This window comes from Chrysochloris asiatica, unplaced genomic scaffold (genome assembly GCF_000296735.1).
Source record: "Chrysochloris asiatica unplaced genomic scaffold, ChrAsi1.0 scaffold00263, whole genome shotgun sequence".
NCBI lineage: Eukaryota > Metazoa > Chordata > Mammalia > Afrosoricida > Chrysochloridae > Chrysochloris > Chrysochloris asiatica.
In genome coordinates, this window is record NW_006408781.1 from 3,629,966 (window position 1) to 3,655,614 (window position 25,649).

A 25,649-nucleotide genomic window follows, 5' to 3' on the forward strand; every position below is an offset into this window, starting at 1 on the left:
GACATGGAGAGATAGAGCAGCTGAAGACTCTGTTGTTAAGTACTGTGGAGTCGGTTCCAATTCATAGTGACCCTGCACAGGTTTTCTGAGGCTGCAAATCTTTACAGGAGCAGAAAGCCTCATCTTTCTCCCACGGAACAGCTGGTAGTTTTGAACTGCCGACCTTGAGGTTAGCAGCCCAATTCATAACCACTAGAGAAAGGCTGTGTGCTGTCAGCCAGGAGGCAGACTTCCAGAGTGTGCCCTTTGGTTGGTTGTTTAAATGATTATATATTCTTGAGTGTTTTTGTGTATATCCCTCCTCCAAAAAAAAAATCACAGGGAATGGAAGCAAATACTGTTGAATGGTGGTGTACAGAGGAGATTATAATCATTGCAGTGAAACAATGAATGTAAAACCGTTGTTCTCCCATGTAAATAAACTGTCACTCAATTCACAATGAAAACTTTAGAAAACACAAAAATGATGTTCTACCATATAAACTCTGGTAGCGTAGTGGTTACAAATTGGGCTGCAAACCTTAAGGTCAGCGGTTCGAAACTACCAGCCGCTCCACAGGAGAAAGATGAGGCTTTCTACTCCTGTAAAGATTTACACCCTCGGAAACCCTGTACAGGGTCGCTATGGGTCAGAACTGACTCGACAGCACTTAACAACAACCATATAAACTATCACTCAGTTCACAATAAAAACTTAAAAAAAAAAGTAGCATATGATGATCATGAACCAATGGTATTGAAGGAAGAGGTCTAGTTTGTACTGATGACATTGCCTAAAAACAAAGCTCTAGGAATTAGTGGAATACAAATTTGAAGTGTTTCACCAAAGTGATGGCAGTGGTTGGAGTCACTCATTAATCTATGGCTAGGTATTTGCCAACTTATTGGAAGCTATCCATATTTGTGCTAGTTTCATAAAAGGGTGAACCAGCGGAATACCAAAGTCATGGAACAATATCATTAATATGTGTAAGTACAGTTTTACTGAAGGTGATTCAAAAACAGTTGCAGCAGTATATCGGCTGCTAAAAAATCATGCCAGCTTAGAACTGGATGTGAGATACCATTGCTGGCGTCAAATGGATCATGGCTGAAAGCAGAGAATACCAGAACAATTTTACTGTGCTTTATAGACTATGCAAAAGCCTTCAACTTTGTGTATCGTAGCAAACTATGAATAACATTGCAAAGATTGAGAATTCCAGTACATGCAATTTTACTTATGAGGGTCATAGCACACATACATAGACCAAGAGGCAGTTGTTAGAACAGAACAAAGGGATACTGAATGGTTTTAAATCAGGAAAAAAAGTGTGTGCCAGGAATGTGTCCTTTTACCAGATTTATCCAATCTGTGCTGAGCAAACAATTTGACATCCTGGATTATATGAAGAAGAAAATGGCATCAGGATTGAAGGGAGACTCATTAACAACTGCTATGCAGCTAACACAACCTTGCTGCTTGGTGAAAAGAGGACTGAAAATACTAAATGAAGATTAAATACAGCCTCTAATATGGATTTTATATCTCATTGTAAAGAAAATTAAATTCCTCACAATTGTACCAGTAAATAACATCATGATAAACAGAAAAAAGATCGAAGTTGTCATAGATTTCATTTTGTTTAAATCCAGTGGAAACAGTAGTCAAGAAATCAGGTGACATAAAAGTGTTAGAAAGATGTCACTCTGAGGGCTAAGGTGCAACTTACACAGGTCATCATGTTTTTAATGGTCTCATATGCTTGTGAAAGTTGGGCAATGAATAAAGAAGACCATAGAAGAATCGATGCATTTGGATTATGATGTTGGTGAGGAATAATGAAATTATCATGACTGCCAGAAAACAAACAAATCTGTGTTAGAAGTACAGCCAGAATGCTTCTTAGAAGTGAGGATGGCGGGACTTTGTCTCATGTACTTTGGGCTTGTCAAGAAAGACCAATCCCTGGAGAAAGGACTTCATGCATGATAAATTGGAGGGTTAGTAAAAAAAAGAAAACCCTCAACAAGATGGATTGAAACAGTGGCAGCAACAATGGGCTCAAGCATAGCAATTGTGAGGGTGGCCCAGGACTGTGCTGTGTTTTGATCTGTTGTACATAGGATTCCTATGGAATCAATTGGATGGTACTCAACAATAGCAACAGCATCCTTTATCTTATGAAAATTCTTGGCTGAACTTCAGACACATGGCCAATTGTTTTGACTTCTTAGATATTATTTTCTTTGAACTCTTTCAAGCATTACATTGTCATTTCAACTTTGCAAAAATAAAATAGCATCATCTTCCACAAACCTCTTTTTCCTACACCTCCTTTCATTGTGTTTCAAGCTAGAAACCTTCCATATCCTTCTCATTATAAAATCCTGTGCTCTTATATATGATAGGGCTTCAAAACACTTTGTAAAAATACTTCATTATCTTGTTATTTCATTTTTTCCATTTTGATTCCCCCTCATGTAAGCTTTCTAATGTAAGCCACTGATTTAGTTCAAGACTTTCCCCCTACCCCCGGTAACTAGTAGCCTCCTCACTGCATTTCCTTTCATTCCAGTGCCTCCTCACTCTAATTAGAGGTAGAACAGATCTGTTTATTCCACTTCGCCAAATTGCGCTTTGTAAATGTGTGCCCACTCCTGGCCTCTATTAAAAATATATTTCAGTGCTAAAGCCTTTAGTGAGAAAGGTGAAGCACTCTAGGTCTTAACAGTTGCAGTAGACTAAAAGTAGAGCCACCATGTGATGAGTTAAATGGTGGTGGAAACATGTGTACCTCTCTAGCTCTATCCAGTGTGGTAGTTAGAGAACTTGCACAAATTGTTTAGAGTGAAATTCAGAATACATCTTTGGAAACTCAAGGATTTTCCCCCATACTGATTTTACATTGAATCTAATTAATAGGTGTTACTTAAAAACTTCTAAAGTAAATGTTTTGGTGTATCCTGATTCGAGATAGAATTTTATCATTTGGTCACTTAATAGCTCTAAGAGTTTTCCTGCCTTGTTTTCTCATGAGAAATATACTACAGTATATTATATATATATACTACAATATATTAATGTACTTAATATGTATATCATGCTATGGCCCACACACTAATGAGTGTGTGACAATTATGCTCAAAAGAAGAAGTGTTGTAGTCTGCATTTTTTAGGAATAACATTTCAATTTTTTTCAGTTTTTATTATAAATTACAAATTTTTATAATTTACTGCATTGTTGTAGCTTCTAGTTGCTCTGTTAGGCTCACAGGATTCAGTTTTCAAGGTATAGTAAGGATCTTTTCATCTTTATCTCTGTGCCTAAAGGAGTACCTGTCACACAGTAGGCGCTCCAGAAATGTTGCTTGAAGTGTTATATAATCTAGTGTACACAGTAATGTAGCATATTTGTGAACTACTTCTCTTTTAATATTTTATTATGGAAAATTTTAAACATGCACAAAAGTAAAAAGAATAATACAATGAACCTATATGTATGCATAAGAAGCTCTGGTAGCATAGTGGTTATGAGTTGGAATGCTAACCTCAAGGTGAGCAGTTTGAAACGGCCAGCTGTTCCACAGGAGGAAGATGAGGCTTTCTGCTCCCATAAAGATTTACAGCCTCGGAAACCCTATACAGGGTCTCTATGAGTCGGAACTGACTGCACGGCACACCATCACCACCACCACCACACCATATGTACCCATAATTCAACTTCAGAAATTATCAGCATGCTGTCATTGTTTTATCATCTATTCCTCCACTGTTTTTAGTTGGGTTTTTTTTGGATATTTTCAATCAAATATCTTTGCTTTTTTGCCCATGATTTTCTATTATGTCTTTCTAGCTGTTATACCTGAATTTCAGGACTGCATGCTGCCCAGAATTAATTCGTTACCGGTTCTCATTCTAATTAAGAATATCGAGAAAAGTATAGTGTAACTGTGCACACATAATGCTCACACCTAAACGGGTACACTCATCTCCTTTTGAGAATAGAATGTCTTTATTCTGATACTGTCCATAGTGCCTTTTTTCATATTAGAATGTTATATTATTAACATTGAATAACATTTCACTTTGTAATTAAAACCTATTAACCTTATATGATTCCCTCGCCCTGCCCTTAATAAAGAAAAACATTTATTTTCGTAGTTTGTGAACTTCCAGTGTTAAAATAATATGTGACATGTATGATTCTTTTGCTTTTTTTTGCAAAGTATTTTATATCTGTTTTACTTTGAAACTTTCTCACTGCACATCAGCTCTCAAATGACTTTAAGAGCAGATAACTAGAATATAACGATGATATTGTTGTTGTTGTTAAGTGCCGTCGAGTCGGTTCCGACCCATAGCGACCCTGTACAGGGTTTCCGAGGGTGTAAATCCTTACGGGAGTAGAAAGCCTCATCTTTCTCCCGCGGAGCGGCTGGTAGTTTCGAACCGCTGACCTTAAGGTTCGCAGCCCGATTCGTAACCACTACGCTACCAGAGCTCCTTAACGATGATATAGGACTCTTCATTTTTTGTTCATTCAGTAAATATTTAATGAGCACTTATTTTGTACCATGAATAGTACTTCTTAATAAGATTGCTCATTCAAATAAAATCTATTTTTTGTCCTTCAAGAGCTTCAGACATGAAAATTTCAGTAGATAAACCTATGTTTTTACTTTATTATATTGTTACAGAGTAGGGTGCTGAAGAAGCAAAAGAATCATACAAAACACCCAGACTCAGCTCCTGTAAACTCAGAGCCCCAGGTCTTGTATGTGGTACCACTGAACAGAAGAGCAGTGACTTGAACAGCAATGAACTTATTTTCAGCTAGCGTTCTAAAGGCAAACAAACATTGATAAATAATAAAGGTGAATTTTGAGGAGATAAAATATTAGCAGTGGATTAAAATAGCTATTCACATTGGGTCCTTTAAGGGTTTGTTTTGTTTTGTTTTAATTTCCTTTTGTTTTTCCTTTTGGACTCTTATTCTTCAGTTGCTTACATGGTTTTTCCATAAAATATTTTTCACAAGTGATTTGTTTGAAATTCAGAATTGCTCTGTTTTCCTATTATGTTTTGGATAAGGAAGAAGTATGCATTACTTAGCCACCTTTTACGTTTCTACATTTTCTCAATATGATGAAAAAAAGAATTCATTTCAAAATACAAATTTACAGAAAATATTGTACCCCACCTTAGACAGCAGCCCTCAGAGCAGTTGGCAACATAGTGACCGGCACTGATGAGCAGACCCAGGTGGTTCTCAACTGTGATGTCCTGTCACACTTCCCGAATCTCTTATCACACCCCAAAGAGAAGATTAATAAGGTAAGGCATACAATGTCCTCATTCTTTGTTTCTTTTTAGATCTCATTTAACTGCCCCCTGGTTTCACTGTGGCTTTTCTTCAAAACCAGTGCAGAAGAGATGAAAAGTACTTCAAATCATCACTGCAGTTGTTTTGAGTGTTTCAGGGGTTTTCCCCAATTTATAATTGCCTTGATCATCACAGAACAAAAAAATATGTTTAGATTCCTTAAAAAATTTTACATTGAGTACTAGCAACAATCAGTAAGTTATAGGCACTAAGTCGAGAAGCATACAAAATTCACCACTTTAATAACTAGCATCCTTTATAAACAAATAGAGGTCATGAGCTAATCTCCCTATAAAATTAAAGATGGAACACCTAAATCAGAGGATTATAAAAAATTGTTCTTTTTTGAGATTTCAAATTGAAATACAGAATTATTAATTGTATAATATATGCATAAGTAATTAGCCCCCTCAGAGAAAACAGCACATGCATACATATAGAGTGATAGCTTTTCAGATAGAAGACACCTACGCATTTTCCCCCAAGGAGGGAAAAATGAGTTATGTTAAGTCAAAAAAATATTGCTATAGAATCAGAAACTTTTGTTAAACAAAAATATCAAAATATGAAACTTTCTCTACGTAGTCTCCATCTAAGTCTGTATACTTTCTTTTTTAAACTTTTTGTTGTGAGTTGCGTGAAGGTTTACAGACCAGCTCATCAGTTGTACATTCAACAGATCATACACTTGGTTTCATCTCAATGATTGCAAACCCCTCCATGCAGCAACAGTTATCCCACTTCCTTCCTGTGGTTCCTATTCCACTCCACCCTTCTCAACTGTGTCCTTAGGTAAATATTGCCCTTTTGATTATGAATGGTTGACCATTTCATGATGAGCGTACCTTACTAATGCTGTTGCCCACCAGTATACCTACTGCTTGACTGAAAACTGGGCCATGAGGGTGAGTTTCTTTGTAGACTTGAGGGTGATCAAGGGCTATAGTAACATAGACCTCCAGTCCCGCACTGACAAAGAAACCTAGTCTTTTTTTTTTTTTTTTTTTCTTTTTTCCAATTTTTGAGTTTTGCTCTATGTTTTCTCCTAGTCTATCTGGGACCTTCTAATATGACCCCTTTTAGAGCAATTGGTAATGGTAGCCCAGTACCTTGTAGTTCTTTTGGCCTCTGAGTCGTGGAGACTGATGTTTACGTGTTACATTAGTCCATTCGACTAATTGATTCCAAGCATCATCATTTTCTCAGCACTTTTCTTTCCTCCTCACATGTAGAAACAAATAGTTACACGTTAGATTGCCACTCACCATCACAGAACAAAAAATTATGCTTAGAATTTTTTTAATATATTTAAATAGATTGAGTGATACCAAGAACCAATAAATAATGGGCACTTGTTCGAGGAGCATACAAATTCCACCACTTAAATCACTGGTATCTTTTATAAACAGATGGTTGTTGTTAAGTGCCATCAAATCGTTTCTGACCCATAACGACCCTGTACAGGCTTTCTGAGGCTGTAAATCTTTATGGAAGCATAAAGCTTCATCTTTCTCCAGCAGAGCAGCTGATAGTTTTGCACTGCTGACCTTAAGATTCGTAGCCCAATTCATAACCAGTACGCTACCAGAGCTCCTTTTTATAAACAAATAGAGGTCATGAATTAATCTTTAAGATCCCAGACACTACTCACTAAAGTAGGATGCAGAAAATTGTCTTTGTGAACTATGTTATGCCAATTGACCTGGGTGTCTGTCCCATGAGAGTATTGTCCTGAGATCCCAAGTCTATCAACTCATTGCCTTAAGATGTTTGAATATATCTGAGAAGTTTTCATCACTTTGTCCGCTGTATGCTCCATCACATTCATAAGTGTGTTTGCAGCAAAGGTAAATACCCTTGTACAAATATCCTCTTTCAAACATATATTTGTAGGTATACTCCCACTCTTCCTCCCATACCCATCCAGCCTGTGCATGTGTCCATGTATCTACCAATAGAACTCTGTTGTTCCAAGATTGTGTATGTAACACTATTTACCTCTATCCCCCCTTAACCCTTGCGCACCTCCCTGTGTCTTTACCTATTTTCTTCATTCTTCTGCCAACCTACCTCTTCTAGTATGTTGCCCTACACCTTCTTGTATAATACTCTGTCACCTAAGTTAACATGTGTTGCCCCTCTTCCCAAGGGAATTACTATCCCTTCCTTTCCACCCCTGGTAACCATCAAAGAATGATTGTCAGAGCTTCTTTTTTTGAGGTTTTATAATAGTGGTCTCATAATATTTGTCCTTTTGTGATTGACTAATTGTACTCAACATGTCCTCCAGTCTTACCCATGTTATAAGATGTTTTACAGATTCACTGTTACTCGTCAACGTTGCACAGTATTCCATTGTGTGCACGTATCAAAGCTTGTTTATCCATTCTTCCATTAATGAGCATGTAGGCTGTTTACATCTTTTACGATTGTGGACAGTGCTTTGATGAAAGTTAGTGTTCATGTATCTACTCATATCCTGGCTGTTATTGTAGATATTTATACCAAGTAGAGGGATTACTAGGTTATAAGGTATTTCTGTTTCCAACTTTCTGAAGAAGCACCATCATACCATTTTCTACAGTGGTAGAATAATTTTATAGTCCCAGCAGCAATGTAGGAGTGTTCCAGTCTCTCCACACCCTCACCAGAGTTGTTTTGTGTTTCTTAAAACTTTGCTGTTTATGCTGGAGTGAGATGATATCTCAATATTGTTTTAATTTGCATCTCTCTAATGGCTAATGGTGACATGCAAATCAAAACAATATTTCTCTAATGGCTAATGGTAATGGAGTCCTAGTGTGGCGCTGTGGGTTAATGCGTCAGACTGCAAAGCCATTTGAATTGCAAGGTTGGTGGTTCAAGCTCACTAGAATCTCCTCGGAAACCGTATACAGGGTCACTATGGGTCAGAATCGACTTGATAGCACTTGACAACAATGGCTAATGGTAGCATAGTGGTTACGAATCAGGCTGTTAACCTCAAGGTCGGCAGTTCAAAACTTCCAGCTGCTCCGTGGAAGAAAGATGAGGCTTTCTGCTCCAGTAAAGATTTGTAGCCTCAGAAACCCTGTGAGGGTCGCTATGAGCTAGAACTTAGCAACGGTACTTAACAACAACAACAATGGCTAATGATCGTGAACATTTCTTTATATATTTGTTGGCTTCCTGGAAGTCTTCCTTGGTGAAGTGTCTACTCATGTCCTGTGCCTGGTTTTTAATTTAATTCTTTGTCTTTTTCTTGTAGAGATGTTACAGTTTTCTCTAAATTTTTAAGGTATTAGGGCCTTGTCTGGTATGTTGCAAAAACTTTTTCCCGCAATCTGTGGGCTCTGTTTTTACTGTTTGGGAAAATCTTTTGATGTGCATAAGTGTTTAATTTTTAGTAGGTCCCAATCATCTATTTTGTTTTTGTGTTTTTAGGAATGTTTCACAGTTTGTTTTTGCCATGTATTAGAACCCCTAATTTGTCCCTATTTTTTCATTGACAGTCTTTATAGTTCTAGGTTTTACACTTAGGTCTTTAATCCATTTTGAGTGTTTTTGTATATAGTATTCAGTATAGGTTTTATTTTGTTTGTCTGCAAATGGATTTCCAGTTTTGCCAGCACCATTTGTTGAAGAAACTATCTCTTCCACTTTTAATGTGCCTGGGCTCTTTGTCAAAAATTACCTCACTTTGTGAAGATGGATTCACTTCTGGGTTCTCAGTTGTGTTCCACTGAGCTTTCATTGTAGTTTGACCACTCTGGCTGCGTAGTAGATTTTGAAATGGAGAAGTCTCCTACTTGTTTCTTCTTCTTAAGCAATGCTTTGCTTATCTGCGATCTCTTTCCTTTCCATATGAAGTTAGTGATTGTTTTTTTCATCTCTTTAAAAAATGATGTTGGAATCTGCAGTGGGCATGCATTATATCTATAGTTTGCTTTGGATAGTGTTGACATTTTCACTTATTAAGTCTTCCTGTCCATGAGCTTGGTTTATTCTTCCCTTTTTGTAAGTCTCCTTTGGTTTCTCGCAGTAGTGTTTTTGTATTTTTCTTTGTGTAGGTCTTTTGTTTCTCTGGTTAGATTTATCCCTATGTATTTAATCATTTGAGTGGTATTGTTTTCCTGATTTCCTTTTCAGAGCTGTCTTTAATAGTATGGAGGAATCCAACTGATACTTGCAAATTGATCCTGCCACTTTACTGAATCTCTCAATAAGTTCCAGTAATTTTCTTGCTGAGTCTTTGGGATTTTCTATGAATAGGAAATATCATCTGCAAATAAAGTTTTACTTCTTCTTTGCCAGATTGAATGCCTTCAGTTAACCTTCTTGCTTTATAGTTCTCACTAAGACTTCCAACACAATGTTGAATGGTGTTTCTGTCAAGTCTATTCCGACCCATAGCGACCCTGTATAGGGTTTCCAAGGATCAGCTGGTGAGTTTGAACCTCCAACCTTGAGTTCAAACGGCTTTGCAGTCTGGCACATTAACCCACAGCGCCACACCAGGACTCCTGTTGAATAGGAGTGGTGATAAAGGGCATTCTTGCTGGTTCATGTTCACAAAGGTAACACCATCAGTTTCTCTCCATTGAGAGTAATTCTGGCTGTTTGATTTGTATGTTGTTGTTGTTAAGTGCCATCAAGTCAATTCCGACCCATGGCGACCCTGTTTTAGGGTTTCCAAATAGCAGCCGGTGAGCTTGAACCACTGAACTTGAAAGTTCGAACAACTTTGCAGTCTAACGCATTAGCCCACAGTGCCACCACAGGAGGAATTTCCCTTCTATTTCTACTTTGTTGAGTGTTTTTATTAGGAATTGATGTTGCATTTTGTCATCATTCATCTGGTTCTTGTCATTTGTTTTATTTATGTGGTGAATTCTGTTGATTATATTTCTAATATTGAATCATCTGTATGTCCGTGGTATGAGTTCCATTTGATCATGATGTATTAATGTTAAATTTGTTTGCTAGGATTTTGTTGAGAATTTTTGCATCTGTGTTCATGAGGGTTATTGGTTACAATTTTCTGTTTTAATCATGTCTTTGCCTGGTTTTGGTTTGATACTTTTGTTCACTTCATAAAGTGTATTTAGGAGTTTTCCATGTTTTTTCTGTTCTGGAATAGTTTGAGTAGATTTGGTGTCAGCTCTTCTCTGAATGTTTGGTAGAATTCACTGGTAAAGCCATCTGGACCTGGACTTTTTTGTTGTTACATCATCCATGTCTTTTATGTGTGTTATTTGCATCTTCTTTTCCTTTGTTAGATTTGCCAATGGTTTGTCAATTTTATTAATCTTGTCAAAACGCCAACTTCTTGTGTTATTGATCCTTTTTATTGTTTTTCTGTTTTCTAATTCATTTATTTTCTGCTCTAATGTTTATTATTTCTTTTCTTCTGGTGGCAGTAGTCTTAACTTTGCTGCTCATTTTCTTATTGTAAGAGATGTTGCATTAATGTTTTGATTTTGGTTCTTCGTTCCTATTGGATGTTTGCAGCTTTTGCTTTAAGTTACCCTGTAAGCACTGCTTTTGCTTTGTCCCAAAGGCCTTGGTATATTGTGTTTTCATTCTTACTGGATTCAAAGAATTTTTGTTGTTTTTAATCGTAGTGCCATTCAGTTTCCATGTATTTGAATTTGTTTGTTTGGTCTTCCTTTTGTTGATTTCTAATTTTATAGCATTGTAATTTGAAACAACCCTTTGTAGTATTTTGATGTTTTTAAGTTTATTGAGGCTTGCTCTGTGGCATAACATATGGTCTATTCTGGAGAATGTTCTGTGTGAAATGGATAGAAAATAATATGAGTTATGCTGTTGTTTGTTTAAGTGCTCTATATAAATCTATGAGGTCAAATTAGTTTGATTGTTTTGTTCAGTTCTTTTGTGTCTTTGTTTCTTTCTAGTTGTTCTGTCTTTCATCAAAAGTGGCATATTGTGGAGTGCTAGTGTGGTTTTGTAGAATAAGCACTGGACCACAAGATAAATTTGAACTGCAAGGTTGGTAGCTCAAACCCACCAGCTAGTCCTCGGAAACTATACCGGGTCACTCTGATTCGGATCCATCTTTTTGTCTTTTATTTAATGCTTTATTATGAAATATGTGATAGTTTGCATGGGAGGACATCTCAGCTTCACATTGATTCCATCGTATATAATTTCCTTGCCATGGTTACAATCCCCTGCATGCATCATCCATCAGCCAAAGCGTATACCCTGCAAGCCTGCCCCCCGGTCATCTGCATACCGCCCCTCTCTCTCTCCTGGTCCAAAGTCTTCCAGCCACTCCATCTCCCCTATCTATTTCTTACTTCATTTCTATTAGAGTTTGATTTATGTATTTTGAGGTCCTTTCATTGGGAGCATAGATATTTATTACAACTTTTTTCTCTTGTTCATTTGACCCTTATTCATGATATAATGTCCTTCTTTGTTTCTTATGCTGGTTTTTCCCTTAAAGTCTATTTTACCAGAAATTAATATTGTTTCCCTGGTAGTTTTTTATTGCTGTTAGCTTGATATATTTTTTTCCTATTTTTTTAATTTTTAATCAGGCTTTGTCTTTGTGTGTAAGTTGTATCTCTTGTAGACAACATATTGAAGACAACATATTGAAGGATTGTGACTGTTGCTGTCTTTTGACTCATGCATTTAATACATTGACATTCGGTGTAATTATCTATAGATATGTTGATTGCTGTGTGTTTTTTTGGTGGTGCTGCTTGTTTCTTTGTTCTACATATTTTTCTGCACAAACTTTATTGTACATTTTGTCAGTTGCTTCATTTCTGATGTTTTAATGTTTAGTAAATCTTCATGGGTTTCCCTTTTCTTGATTTGATGTAAAGGTTATATAAATTTTCTTTGAGGTTACCGTATAATTTATTTAAGGAGCTCTGGTAGTGTAGTGGTTACGAATCGGATGTGAACCACAAGGTCAGCAGTTCGAAACTACCAGCTGTTCTGTGGGAGAAAAATGAGGCTTTCTGCTCCCGTAAAGATTTACAGCCTCAGAAACCCTGTACAGTGTTGCTATGAGTCAGAATCGAACAACAACAATAATTTATTTAAAATTTCCCCATTTTAAAACAATCTGTTTTATCTTGAAATCTACGTGACTTTCTTTCCATTTAAAGTTCTATACCTAGAACTTTTAGGTCTATATGCTTCTGAACGTAGTATTCCCATCTTTCTAACCCTTCCCTGAAGAATTCTGTCTGTACTCTTCAATTTAACAAGAGGAGGGTTTCTGCTCATACAAAGATTTACAGCTTCTGCAGCCTCTGTACAGTGTTGCAGTGAGTTGGAACTGACTACAGCAACAACATCAGGGACTCAGATTGTGTTCATTTTCAAAGTGTTTTCTGAGTTTTATGAACAAAAAGAAATTTGAAGGGGCAAGATTAGGGCTGTAGGATAAATGAGGTAAGGTTTTCCAGTGAAATTCCAAGGGTAGCCCTTGCCTATCCTGAGATGGACAGTAAATAAGGAAAATCATAGAAGAATTGACCAATTTGAGTTATGGTGTTGGGGAAGAATATTGAAAGTGCCATGGGCTGCCGAAAGAACCAACAGATCTGTGTTGGAAGAAGTGCAGCCAGAGTGCTCCTTGGAGGCCAGGATGGCCAAACTTCGTCTCTCATACTTCAGACCTATTGTCAGGAGGGACCAGTTGCTGGAGAAGGATATCATGTTTGGTAGGGTGGAGGTTCAGACAAAAAGAGGAAGACCCCCAACGAGATGGATTGGCAGAGTGGCAGCATCGATAGACTCAAGCATGGCAACAATAGTGAGTTTGGCCCAGGGTTGGGCAGTGTTTCGTTCTGCTGTGTATAGAGTTGCTATGAGTCGGTACCAACTCAATGGCACCTAACAACAACAACAATCCTGTCATGGTGGAAAAAATTTTCTTGCCGTAACTTTACTGGCCTAAATTTCACAAGTGCATTTTTCAATTTTCTTTAAATTTCTTCCTAATAAGCCCCCATGGTTGTCCTATGTCCTTTGAGAAAATCTGTCAAGATGAGTTCTTTAGAATCCAAAAATGCAATTATCATAATCTGCTGAGCTGACAGCAGATCATTGCCTCTAAATCCTCTTTTTGATTGGACTTTTTTTTTTAAGGTACCCTAAAAAGACAGATATGGCACTGTAAGATAAGCACTGTACTGCTAGACACAAGGTCATCAGCTGCTCCTCAGAAACCCTATACACAGGGGTTACTATGAGTCAAAACTGACTTAAGAATACTTAACAACAAGACTAAGACAACTGTATTAGTAGTCTACAATCGTTCACTGATTGTAGAGACACATTTAAACATGTTTTGTTGGACTAAACTCAGGCAATATATTTTTTTTAACTTCGCATCCTAAGAAGAAAATAAAGGAGGAGCCAGTGGGTTGTAGATAAGTCATCTGATTTTCTGGCAGACTTCCCCTAGCAGATTATTTTGGGGAGGGAAAACAGTCATTTTCATTTATTGTCACATGTTGTCCTTTAACAAACACAACTTTTATCATTCTCACAGTTAATATTCTCTCCTTGTCATTAGGATAAAGAATAAGTTCCTTGGATAATAAAGGTTCTCTCCCTACCTTTATTTTTAAGCCTTCACTTTATATCTTTATAGTTCATATCATATGCTCGGTATTTTATGCTCTCAAAATGCAATTTTCAGTCACCTTTGTGATTGAATTCTCTTACTTCAGTGTTTCATTGTCATTATCTAGTATAGTAGCTTTCATAAAAGTCCTACTATTGTTAGGTGACATTACTCATAGTAATCCAAACACTGCCCAGTCCTGCTTCATCCTCACAATTATTGTTATGTTTGACAAATATTAGTTGAATACATTTTTATCTTCCTGAGATGTCACCATTCCCAATTCCAGCAGAGTTTTTTCCTCTTTTGTATGATAACTATATTTATATAACTTGCTGACTATAATAGAACATTTGGCTTTCTGTGGTAAAATAGGTTGTTGGGAATCACATTTTATGGATACATTTGTTCCATTGACGGGAAAGAAGCTAGAGACTTTCCAATTGTAGGTTTGCTGATCTTACTGTAGAAAGCTCCTTAATGATCAATAATTGAATGTATTTCGTAAATGGAAACGAAAAACATTAAAATATTTGATTGATGTCATATATTTAATAGCATTAATTTTAACACAGATACCTATTCAGCTTCAGCAAGTGATTTTTGTTGTTGTTGTTACATGCCTTCGAGTCGGTTCTGACCCATAGCGACCCCGTACAGGGTTTCCGAGGCTGTAAATCTTTCTGGGAGCAGAAAGCCTCATCTTTCTCCCGTGGAGTGGCTGGTAGTTTCGAACTGCTGACTTTAAGGTTTGCAGCCCAGTTAATAACCACTACGCTACCAGAGCTCAGTGATTAGTTGCTACAAATGCTTTTCAACTTGGGTATTTGTGTTAGTTGTATCTTTGGGACCATGATAGGTTGCTAAAGGTAGAAGTTTACCAACTCACTTTTGAAATTTTTTTCTTCACATTTGTTTGACAATTTTCAAGCTGTAGTACATTTACAAGGCCAGTACAGTGAACACCCAAGCACCCAAACAGATTTCACCAATTATTTACATTTTACCACAGTTAGATGGCAAAATGAATTTATAATTAATCTTAGATTAAGTATAGCAAGGTTTTGCCATTGTGATACTGACACAAAGCCACTACAACTGTAGTACTATTTGCTAAACCCATAGTCTCCTGTAGTTGATAGTAGCAGGTTTAGTTTTCATTAGACTCTATTTATCCTTCATTTATGGAATACCTGATATCTTCACATTCCTAAATTAATTGAAAGAAAGGTTGAATCTTTGGTAACTATATTTTTCTTTGTGAGAGAAATGAATATCACAGTTGTTTGTACTCCTGGTGCAGATATGTGATGATCATGTTTCTTTTACGAATTAGAAAGATGAGAAACACCTTATATGAAGCAGTGTTCATTGCAGCACTGTTCACAATAGCCAAAAGCTAAAAGTGACTTATATGTTCATCAACAGATGAATGGATAAACAAAATTCTGCTGTGTACATCCACTGGAATATTACTGAGCCATGTGGAGTCTGTGTGTGGTGCTGTAGGATAAGCACTGGACTGCTAACCACAATGTCAGCAGTTCAAACCCACCAATGATCCTTGGAAACCCTATAATAGGCCCCTATGAGTTGGAACCTACTCAACAGCTCTTAATAACAGTAACATAAAGAGAAATGAAGTCTTGTTGCATGCTACATTATGAGTCTTAAGAATATTATACTGAGTGAATTGTCAGGCACAAAAAGGCTTATATGAAATAGGCATATGTGGTGCTGTAGGTTAATGCACTGGATTGCAAAGTCAGTTTGAACCGTAAGGTCGGCGGGTCAAGCTTACTATACAGGGTTGCTATGGATCAGAACCGACTCAACAGCAGTTAACAACAATGTAGTAAAGTTTATTATTGGTTACCTGGGGTGGGTGGGAATGGGAAATGAGAACTCCCTGCTTAGGGCTCACTGTATTCCACGGGAATAATGTGGAAATGGATAGTAGTGATAGTTTCACAGCACAATAAATGTAATCAATGTCATTGAATTGTATATTGAATTGTGAAAGATACTGACTTTGTCAAATCTTTTGTTATATAAATTTTTACCACAATAAAAAATAAAAATAGGACAACTTAGTCTCAACTGGCTTTACCTGGGGATCACATTTGTGACATTAGATGCTTAATTGTTGTTGTTGTTAAAATACTGTCAAGTTGGTTCCAATCTATAGCGACCCTGTGTAAGATTTCTGAGGCGCGGCTGATGGGTTTGAGCCTCCAACCTTGTGGTTCATACTGACTTTGTAGTCCAGTGCATTGTCCTGAAGTGCCATAATTCAATGGCTGTATCTTATAGGGAAATCTTTTTTAAATAAAACAATTTTTATTAGAAATAGTTTTAACAGTGTATTAGGAAAGGCTGTCTTAACATTGATTTCTATCACCTGTCTTTTATAGGGAGCTAAGAGTAGGAACCGACTACAGGGTACTTAACAACAACAACAATGCACAGATGAAGCCGTGGTGGCCTAGTGGGTTCAGTGTTGAGCTGCTAACCACAGGTCAGCAGTTCAAACCCATCAGCTGCTCCACAGGAAACAGATAAGGTTTCATGATCCTGTAAGGTTGCTAGGAGTCGGATTTGACTCCACAGCAGTGGGTTTGGTTTGCACAGAAATGTAAGCTCCACGAGCAGAGGAGTTTTGTCTGTTTTGTTCATTACTGTGTCCCCACTACCTAAATAAGGCACTTAACAACAACATCTTATAATAGGCAAATAGGTTATTGGGTAAATAGATACCAGGGTAGTAGGACCCAAGTATTTTGAGTAGAAGGTTCCTTACAGCTTCTTCAGAAGTTGAAGATTCTGTAAACTTAATCACGTTTTAAATGCATTCTCCTTAACCCAGCTTCACAACTCAGGTGGTTTTTACTGCATATGTAAAGTAAAATTAAAAATATAAGAGCATTAAACATAGAATTTCCTAATAAAGGTGCCCTGTATTTTGTTCAATTATAGGAAGCAGTTTGGTTCCTTTCCAACATAACAGCAGGCAACCAGCAACAGGTTCAAGCTGTAATCGATGCTGGATTAATCCCTATGATTATTCATCAGCTTGCTAAGGTCAGTCATGTTGACTTCATTGTGCTTAGTAATGTATTATAACCAAGACTTTAGGGATAAAAATACTATTTTATGATTTCTCTCCACCTCCAGGGGGACTTTGGAACACAGAAAGAAGCTGCTTGGGCAATTAGCAACTTAACAATAAGTGGCAGAAAAGATCAGGTGTGTTTTAAAAACTTTATGAATGGAAACTGTTAATATTGGAAAGTATACTACTTTTATATGGTTAAGAGCTGCTGATTGTTTCTAAGTCCATTACTTTTTGGGGAAATGATAATTCTATAAATAAAAACATTTCTTCTCTTTTGTTGTCTAGGTTGAGTACCTTGTACAACAGAATGTAATACCACCATTCTGTAACTTACTCTCTGTGAAAGATTCTCAAGTTGTTCAGGTGGTTCTAGATGGTCTGAAAAACATTCTGATAATGGCTGGTGATGAAGCAAGCACAATAGCTGAAATAATAGAAGAATGTGGGGGTAAGTGTACTAGACTCTGAAGTTTTCATTTCTTTAAAGACAGGTTACAGAAATATAGACTGTTAGGTTATCCAATTGTGTTGCTGTTCTTTATTCTCTATTTTAGTATTCCAAACAGGTTTTCCAGAAAATACCTGCCTATAGTTTGCAAAAACTGACTTCGAATGTCACTCCATAATCCTCCTAGAGATGCATGGTGATTTTTATAAAACACTAATATATGTGTGGATGTCACAGTGCTTGAGAGCTAATTAAAATCTCTGAGAACCTCTATGGCAGAGAAACCTGTAAGCTTCTATATTGTTGGGGGAAAAGCCTGATGATTTCTGAATTTAGATATTTTGTTTTATCCTATGACTAAAAATTATTTTTATGATTTGGTACAACTACATGCTTAAGTTATTTTTGAAATTTTAACATGAGAATGAACTATGATTTGAAATACTACATCATGGTTTCTCTGGCAAAGAGATAGGCAGCATGCATTTTAAAATTCTATTTTTAAGAGTCCTTGGCATAATAGGATGCTAATGTGTTGGTCTACTAACAGCAAAGGGCAGCAGTTTGAATTCACCAGTCGCTGTCCTGGAGAAATATGAGGCTTTCTGCTCCCATAAAGATTTACAGCCTTGGAAACCCTGTATAGGGTTCAAACAAAAGAATTCTGACTTGATGGCCATGGGTTTGGAGCTTTTTGTTTGTTTGTTTATTCAGTATATACTAAGTTATCCAAACCTTAGATCAACTTACAATGTCATAGTGTACTTTTTACATTTTGTTGATGGTTTGGATAGTCATGCTACTAATTTGTTTTGATGTTGCTGTTTTAAGTTTGTTTTTGTTTTTTTTTTAAAGAAAACAAATGTTGTAGCATCATAGAATGTTCAAACCAAAAAGATTTTCTTAATAACACGAAGAAATTATCCTGGATATATTAAGGAGTATTATGAAAGGTCAAATAAATTGTTAGTGATAAAATCAAAGTTAAAACCCAGATCTTCCTAGTGCTGATCCAGTGTTCATTTTGGTTTTAAGACATGTCTTACTTTCTAACATAATTTAAAATTAGTATTGTAATCAGATTCACAACAACCCAGAAAATTTGAGTAACAGTCAGAATTGATACTCTTTGGCTTTTTATTAATGTGAAGGTAAATCAGAATTAATTGCTAATCAGGAATAATACCAGCTTTTTAACAAAAATCAGGTGAGCATCTTCCCAAATCACTGAAGCTTTGCACTAAGTTTACAGGAATGCTTCCTCACATAAAGCAACAGTTTTTAGATGGCTCAAGCATTTTAAGTAAGGTCAGGAAGACCTCAAAAATGAGCCAAGAAAAGAAAGACCATCAACCTTGATAACGTGGTTAAAGTCTAGAAGACCATAGAATTGCCATTGTTATATTGACTATTGAAATGTGGCTCTCACATGGTTTGGCATTTTCCATTTTACACAAACATCTTGGTCTCAGTAAGGTTTTGACTCAATCATTAGGTGCCAAAAGCATTGCATGAAGATCAGCTAGCTCAAAGAGTTGGCCTTTCCATCAGTCTTTTAAGCAAGATTGAATTTAATTTAATGAAGATGGCTTTTATGGAACAAATCGTAACTGGGGATGAGTCTTGGATTTACCAGAATGGTCCAATCAAAATAGTGGCTTCTGAAGGGATTTCCTGGGCCCGTTAAATTCAAGGCAGAGAGGTCAACCCAAAAGGTTATGGCAAGGTTATAGGATCCCAAAGGGGTAATCTTTTATTATTTTTTAAAACTGTTTTATTGTGAATTATGTAATAGTTTACATGGGAGAACATTAGTTTTACATTCATCCTATCGTATATTGTTTCATTACCAAGGTTACAGTCCCCTCCATGCATCATCAACCAACCAAAGGGTATATACCCTGCAAGCTTGACCCCCAGTTGTCAGCACACAGCCCCTCTTTCTCTCTATAGAGTCCCCAGCTGCTCCATATCTCCACATCATCATCTCTGCCTCCATCTCTGGTGTCTGTGTTTCTCTTGGTAGGGTCCCGCACTCTGCTTTTCTCCCTTGATGGTCCCAGGGACCTCTACTCCTGGACTGAAAAGTCAATCACTCCCCTCATTTTGCTACAAAACTTCTACCTTTACATTTCCAACCCTCACAGTCAGTCAGTCAGTCCTGATAATAATTATTCACTGTTGTACCACAAGAGACCTATCTGCATCGCCTTTCATCAGCCCCACCTAGAAAGATTGGATACTACTCAGTGAAGATTTTACCTACCTCCACGCCCTCTGGATCGAGGTTCCCTCTTGAAAGTTTGTAAGCCAGTCACTTCTTGCCTTTGTAGCCCACACATTTTGGGTAGCCAATGTCCAAGTTGCCATCCTTGTCTATTCTGTGCATGGAGTGGGTGAGAATGATCCTCACTGTAAAGATTTGTTCCCTCTTTTGAGCTACTGCATCCATAGGTGTAGGTCAGGTTCATCAGATTGTATCAGATTACTCTTTTTCTGCTCTTCTTTCTTCTTCTAGTTGAGTTCTGATCATCCAGTCACTAAAGCCAGGTCAAGTGGGTATTACCTGCAAATGTGGATGTTCTTATGCATATGCCCTCTCTCCTTATCAGCTGGACACTTCACTCTCCATTCTAATGCTCTGTGCTATGTCACTGACTCTGGGCCCAAGAGTCCCCAGGTCTTGCCACACTGCTGGCCAACCAGGTCTACACCCGGGTTCCCGGGAATCTATTGAACATTGTAGGGTTTAGCTCGCAGCTTCATAACTGTTTTTCCCTCACTTTCCCTTATCGGTGACGAACGTGGTCACCAATCAGAGCGTGTATTCCTATTGAGTCTTAGTCTTGGAAGGGGGTTTTCCCTGAAGGGGACCTGACCGCTTGCCTTGATGTCTCCTGGGTGAGCAACTTATTTGTTTTTGTAGTAATCAGTCGGACTGCCGTTACTGTTTTGTATTTTTCCAGTAGGTTTTTCTTTCAAGAAGTATCTTCTGTTCTTCTAGCTGCTCCAGGCTGGTCTGCTTGTCCTTTCAAGTAGAAATTTCCCACCTCAGAAGATTCTGGATGTGGTTCCGGATTCTACCTATAGTCTTTATGTAATGCAGAGGCTTCACAGGAAGCCTCCTTCACTGGACACATTGTAACCCCATTTTAGGTATTCCAATCAGTTACAGGCAGAAGACGGACTTACAAGCTTTATATGGTGATGTTTCTGGCTATTCCTTTCTCTCCCCCTCAAGTGTCTATTTTTTAATGGTATGCAAGGGACACTAAGATTCAAAAGACAACCAAGCATCGTAACATTATTTCCCCCCAAAGGGGTAATCTTGATAGATTTTGTCAAAGGACACAGGACAACCCATGAGGCTTTATGAAGAAGTTTTAAGAAAATTGAAAACTGCATTGTGTGAGGCTCAGAAAGTTGCATCGAGGAATTTTTACTTCCATTATAACAGTACCACCTGCTCATTCTTCAAGAACAGAAAGGCCTATCCTATAAGAATTTTGTGGGGAGCTTTACTCCATCCATCCTACAGCCCAGATTTTGATTCTCCAGACATCTTTTTGTTCCTCAAAGTCAAAGAATGTTGAAAAGGAACACAATTTGAGTCCTTGGAGGATGCCAAAACTGCTGTTTTGACATAGTATAAATTGAAGAGCTCTGATTTCTTTGGGGAAGTGATGGAAGCACCTCCTTCAGGAATAGACATAGATGGAGGAGGGACTCCCAGTTTAGCACTGTAGGATCAGCCCTGGACTTCAAACCACAAGGTCAGCAGTTCAAATCCACCAACTGCTCTTCAGAAGTCCTATATTGGGTCACTATGAGTTGCAACCAACTTGACAGCACTTAGCAACAACACAGTTGGAGGACATATTGAAAAAAAAAAAAATTCTCACATTTTGGTGTGGGTAAGTGCCATCAAATCTGTTTCAACTCATAGTGACACTATAGGGTTTCTTGAAGTGGCTTGTGGGTTTGAACCGCTGACCTTGTGGTTAGCAGTTCAGTGCTTACCTTTTGTTTAGTAAACGTTTCTTTGATTTTATAGCAATACTTTTTGACTTACCCTTGTATAGTTATTTCTGTCTATGGGAATAATAGTAAAAATACACATACACTTGATATTTTATAATTTTATAAACATTTTGCATCTGTCATCTTTTATACTTTTTCCCCCACTTTTCTGGTTTTAGATAACTATTAAATAAAGGGAAAAATGTTACTATTTCAAAATAATCTAGCCAAAAGAACATTTCAACAATAATATTTATTATTACGTTTAAGAAGCAGATTGACAGATTTGTATATCTAATGCCTGGAATTACATATTGGAAGTATAAATGGAGTCATTCTATGATTACTGTTCTGAAAACTGCTTTCCAGTTTCATTGTGGCTATAGGACATAAGTGCTATAATTAATTTTTCTTTTTTTTTTTTTTTAAGAAATAGTTCCAAAATCCAAAACTGCAGTAGTGTCAATTAACCATTATGTTTCTTAAGACAAATTTTTGTAGTTACGTAAAAGCCAACGACATTTAGAAAACCAACAAAAAGATAGAAATTGCTCTATGAAGCAGTATGGTTTTATAAAAATAGTCTAGAAAGGTCTCAGTTCTAGTTCTGTCACTAGCTTGCCATGTAACTTGAGATTAAATCCTTTTTGCCCTGTGCCTGATTTCCTCATCAGCCAAATTGAGCATCTTGGTATTTTTCAGATTATCTCAGGGACCAGGGTACCTTTAAGATTTTTAAGGAAAGCAAAAGTAGTGGGACACTGGTTCTCCAGCCAGAGTAGCTTAGGTTTTTAGTGTGTTTTTTAGACAAACTATCATTTTTTGGTGGGTAAGTAGGGGGAAGTTGCTCCAAATTCCTTAGAATTCTCCAAAAATAAGTTTTCATTAGGATCTGCTTAGCTATCTTGATTATTTTGTTTTATCAGGTCTGGAAAAAATTGAAGTTTTACAGCAACATGAAAATGAAGACATTTATAAATTAGCATTTGAAATCATAGATCAGTATTTCTCTGGTGATGATGTAAGTATATATTAATATCTAATGTGTCTATATGTAAATTGAAGTCCTGGTGTGACATTGTTGGATAAGCACTGGACTGCTAACCACAAGGTTGGTGGTTCAAATCCACCAACTGCTCCTTGGAAACTCTTATACAAGGTCCCTATGAGTTGCAACTGACTAGAGAGCACTTTCAACAGCAACAACAGCATGTAAATTAAAATGTTTACATAATGTAAATTTACCAGGAGTTTTCATTTTATCACAAGTATGAGTAATGTTTACACTCTGATTCTCTTGAGGTAGAATTTTTCTAGTTATTTTAAAAATCTAAACAAAAAATTGTTCTCTAGCAATCATACTGTCAGAAGGGACCAGTCCCTAGAGAAGGATAGCATGTTTGGTAAAATGGAGGGTCAGAGAAAAAGAGAGGGGCTCCTTCTCGATGGACTGGCACAGTGGCAGCAGCGATGGGCTCAAATTAGCAACGATTATGAGTTTGGTGCAGGTCCGACCAGACAGTGTTTCGTTCTGTTGTGCATAGGGTTACTGTGAGTCGGTACTGACTTGATGGCACCTAACAACTACATTCAATCAATCATCTTAATTGCTGTGTGAAATATAGCAGTTAAATCATCTAAAACTGAAAACAATTGGCATTTGTAATCTACTAACTGGGAAGAAATATCTGGAAATGATAAATGTTCATTTAAGTTCAATAAGTCTACAGCTACAAAAGCTTAAGAAAAGGGCATTTGGGGAATGTTAAACTTTTAAGTTGCTTAATAAAATTGTTACTTACAAATTTCCTTATACCTGCTTATGTGATTAAAGCATTCATACAGAATTCGTTACTAAAATGTGAAAATCTAATTCTGCTTACATCAGAACATATAGTGTCCTAACATAGTAGTTTCCTCTTGCTTTCTACAGATTGATGAAGACCCTAGCCTCATTCCTGAAGCAACACAAGGAGGTACTTACAATTTTGACCCAACAGCCAACTTTCAAACAAAAGAATTTAATTTTTAAATTCAAAGGAGTACAACGTCTTTCCCACATTTAATATGAAGCACCACCAAATGGCTACCAAATGACAAGAACAACAACAAAGGCTCCAAAACACACATGCCTCTTCGTTTTGATGCTTCTAAAGCAAGCCATGGCTCAGTCACTTGGCAGTTGCCGAAAGTCACTCTCACATGGACTGTAAATGCATATGCATGATTTCCTAAACGTTTTTAGAGTTCTCCTTAACAATCTCAATTACCCTGTTTTTCCCTGTTCCCTGGTGCCACACGCTGACAACTACAGTCTACAGTTAAGAATAATCCATAGTAGTGGCATGTCAGCTACCCACTGATACTCCTTTGGAAAATGGTGCGCTGTGGATCAAGATACTTTGATTTGATGCATATATACGCTGTAAGACTTTAAAGAGGTGCAGTGTGATCTGAGCCTCCGTCGTTGTCCTCCACAAACATATTTTCATATTCTTTACATGGATGAATAGATTTTAAAGTACAAGCCAAATGATTTTCATTGGTGGAACTGACACACAAAATAAGTAACTTTAAAGAAAAAAAGAAACTTGGTTATTGATTAAACAGATAAGTTTTTAAAAAAACAACTGTACTTCATCTACCAGTAATTGATGTGTTTATTATCTGCCTCAGAAGCCAGGGTTGAAGGAAGAACTTCAAATGTGGATGGTAATGCTTTCACCATTATACCTAATTTTTGAGAACAGCAAGCCCTATTTGACCACTCACTTCAGCCTGTGTGTTCCTGCTGTTTTGAAGTAATCAAATGCTGTGCATGGTATTTTACCTAAGCTGCAACCTGTTACGGACTTGAACTTCTGTTTAAGGTGAAAGCAAGAGTCCCTAAATATCAAAGGAGAAAAAAAGGTCTAAAATACCCATTGGTGATGTTAAAAAAAAAATCTTGCTTTCAGCTTTCAGGAGTAAAACTTTTGTTTTAAATTGATAATTGGGTATGGTTGATTTATGTTGGGTTTAAAACTGTGGAGCTTTCATGTTTACTGTAATTTAGTCTTAAACTATTTTTTACTTAGTAACAAATGCTTTTGATAATGTGATTGGCAACAAACCAGCAAGAGGTGTCAAGAAAACTTCAGTTTTTTGAGTATTGAAAATGTTTATTCAGATCCTACTCTAAAAAGCGTATTCACGTATTAAATCATTCAGGCAAGGATCTGCATGGAGGAATAGTCTGCAGTTTTTTTTAACATAAACTTGATTTGCAGTGATCTTTAAATAATTCTGCAATATCTGGTATTACTGTGTAAAGCCACTGCTTTTGGAAAAACTGTCTAGCCCAGTTAATTAGTGAAAGAATATGGATTTGAAAATTGTACAACAAAATAATTTGTGCTATCACAAAAATGCTTTTGTTGCTATTGTTTACTGGGTATAATTTCCCGTTGCATTGAAGTAAAGGGATAGAAAATCTAAAATAATTTAGTTATCTGATGGGGGTGTACTTACTGTGATGAAGATGAGATAGATGCCACCAGAGCTTTGTGACTCAGCTGGGGTTTGTTCACTGATAGAGAACACATAGCAGGGGTGTGTTCATTAGAACTATATGTATCTGCCAAGGTGGAGCCACTTTAAAGAGTGAGTTTTGTCTTGTATCTAAAGAAGATACAAGCGTATGTTTAAACTGCAAGATTTTTACTTGCTAGAGAATCTGTTTTCATATAGTGGTTTGGCCTCTGATTATTTATAGGTTTTATAAAATTTAGAATCAATTTCTCTTTAAGGTGGCTCAGATTTTCAACTCTTGTGCACATAAAATTGAGTTGAAGTTCATTGTGCCTTTTTTTTCTTTACCCAAATTTTTTAGTTAAAACTTCATATGGTAACTGCATCCTATTCAGACACTATAGTCTAAATTTTTGAAATTGTGTGGCGTTCACTAAAAGTAGGAATAACAAAGTTAAAGCTAATTAAGGTCACAAACGTCGGTTAAACTCATAAAGTACAAATTTTGATATTGTGAATTGTACCCCTTCCAGTTGGTTCTTTTGGACTCTCCATGTTTACTGACAGTTACCTTTTAAATTTTGCACACATTGA

The 25,649-nt window shown here is 36.9% G+C and overlaps 1 protein-coding gene across 1 annotated transcript in view; it reads left to right on the top strand.

The window, feature by feature from the left end:
* Positions 1-23,835, top strand: part of LOC102837785 (importin subunit alpha-4-like) — a 170,585-nt gene extending 146,750 nt beyond the window's left edge. The window contains exons 12-17 of the mRNA XM_006874148.1: positions 5,189-5,317; positions 16,939-17,043; positions 17,137-17,208; positions 17,363-17,525; positions 22,472-22,566; positions 23,479-23,835. Of these exons, the coding sequence (XP_006874210.1) occupies positions 5,189-5,317; positions 16,939-17,043; positions 17,137-17,208; positions 17,363-17,525; positions 22,472-22,566; positions 23,479-23,577 (663 nt within the window). The 3' untranslated portion in view covers positions 23,578-23,835. The remainder of the gene's footprint in view (positions 1-5,188; positions 5,318-16,938; positions 17,044-17,136; positions 17,209-17,362; positions 17,526-22,471; positions 22,567-23,478) is intronic.
* The last annotated feature ends 1,814 nt before the right edge of the window (positions 23,836-25,649 follow it).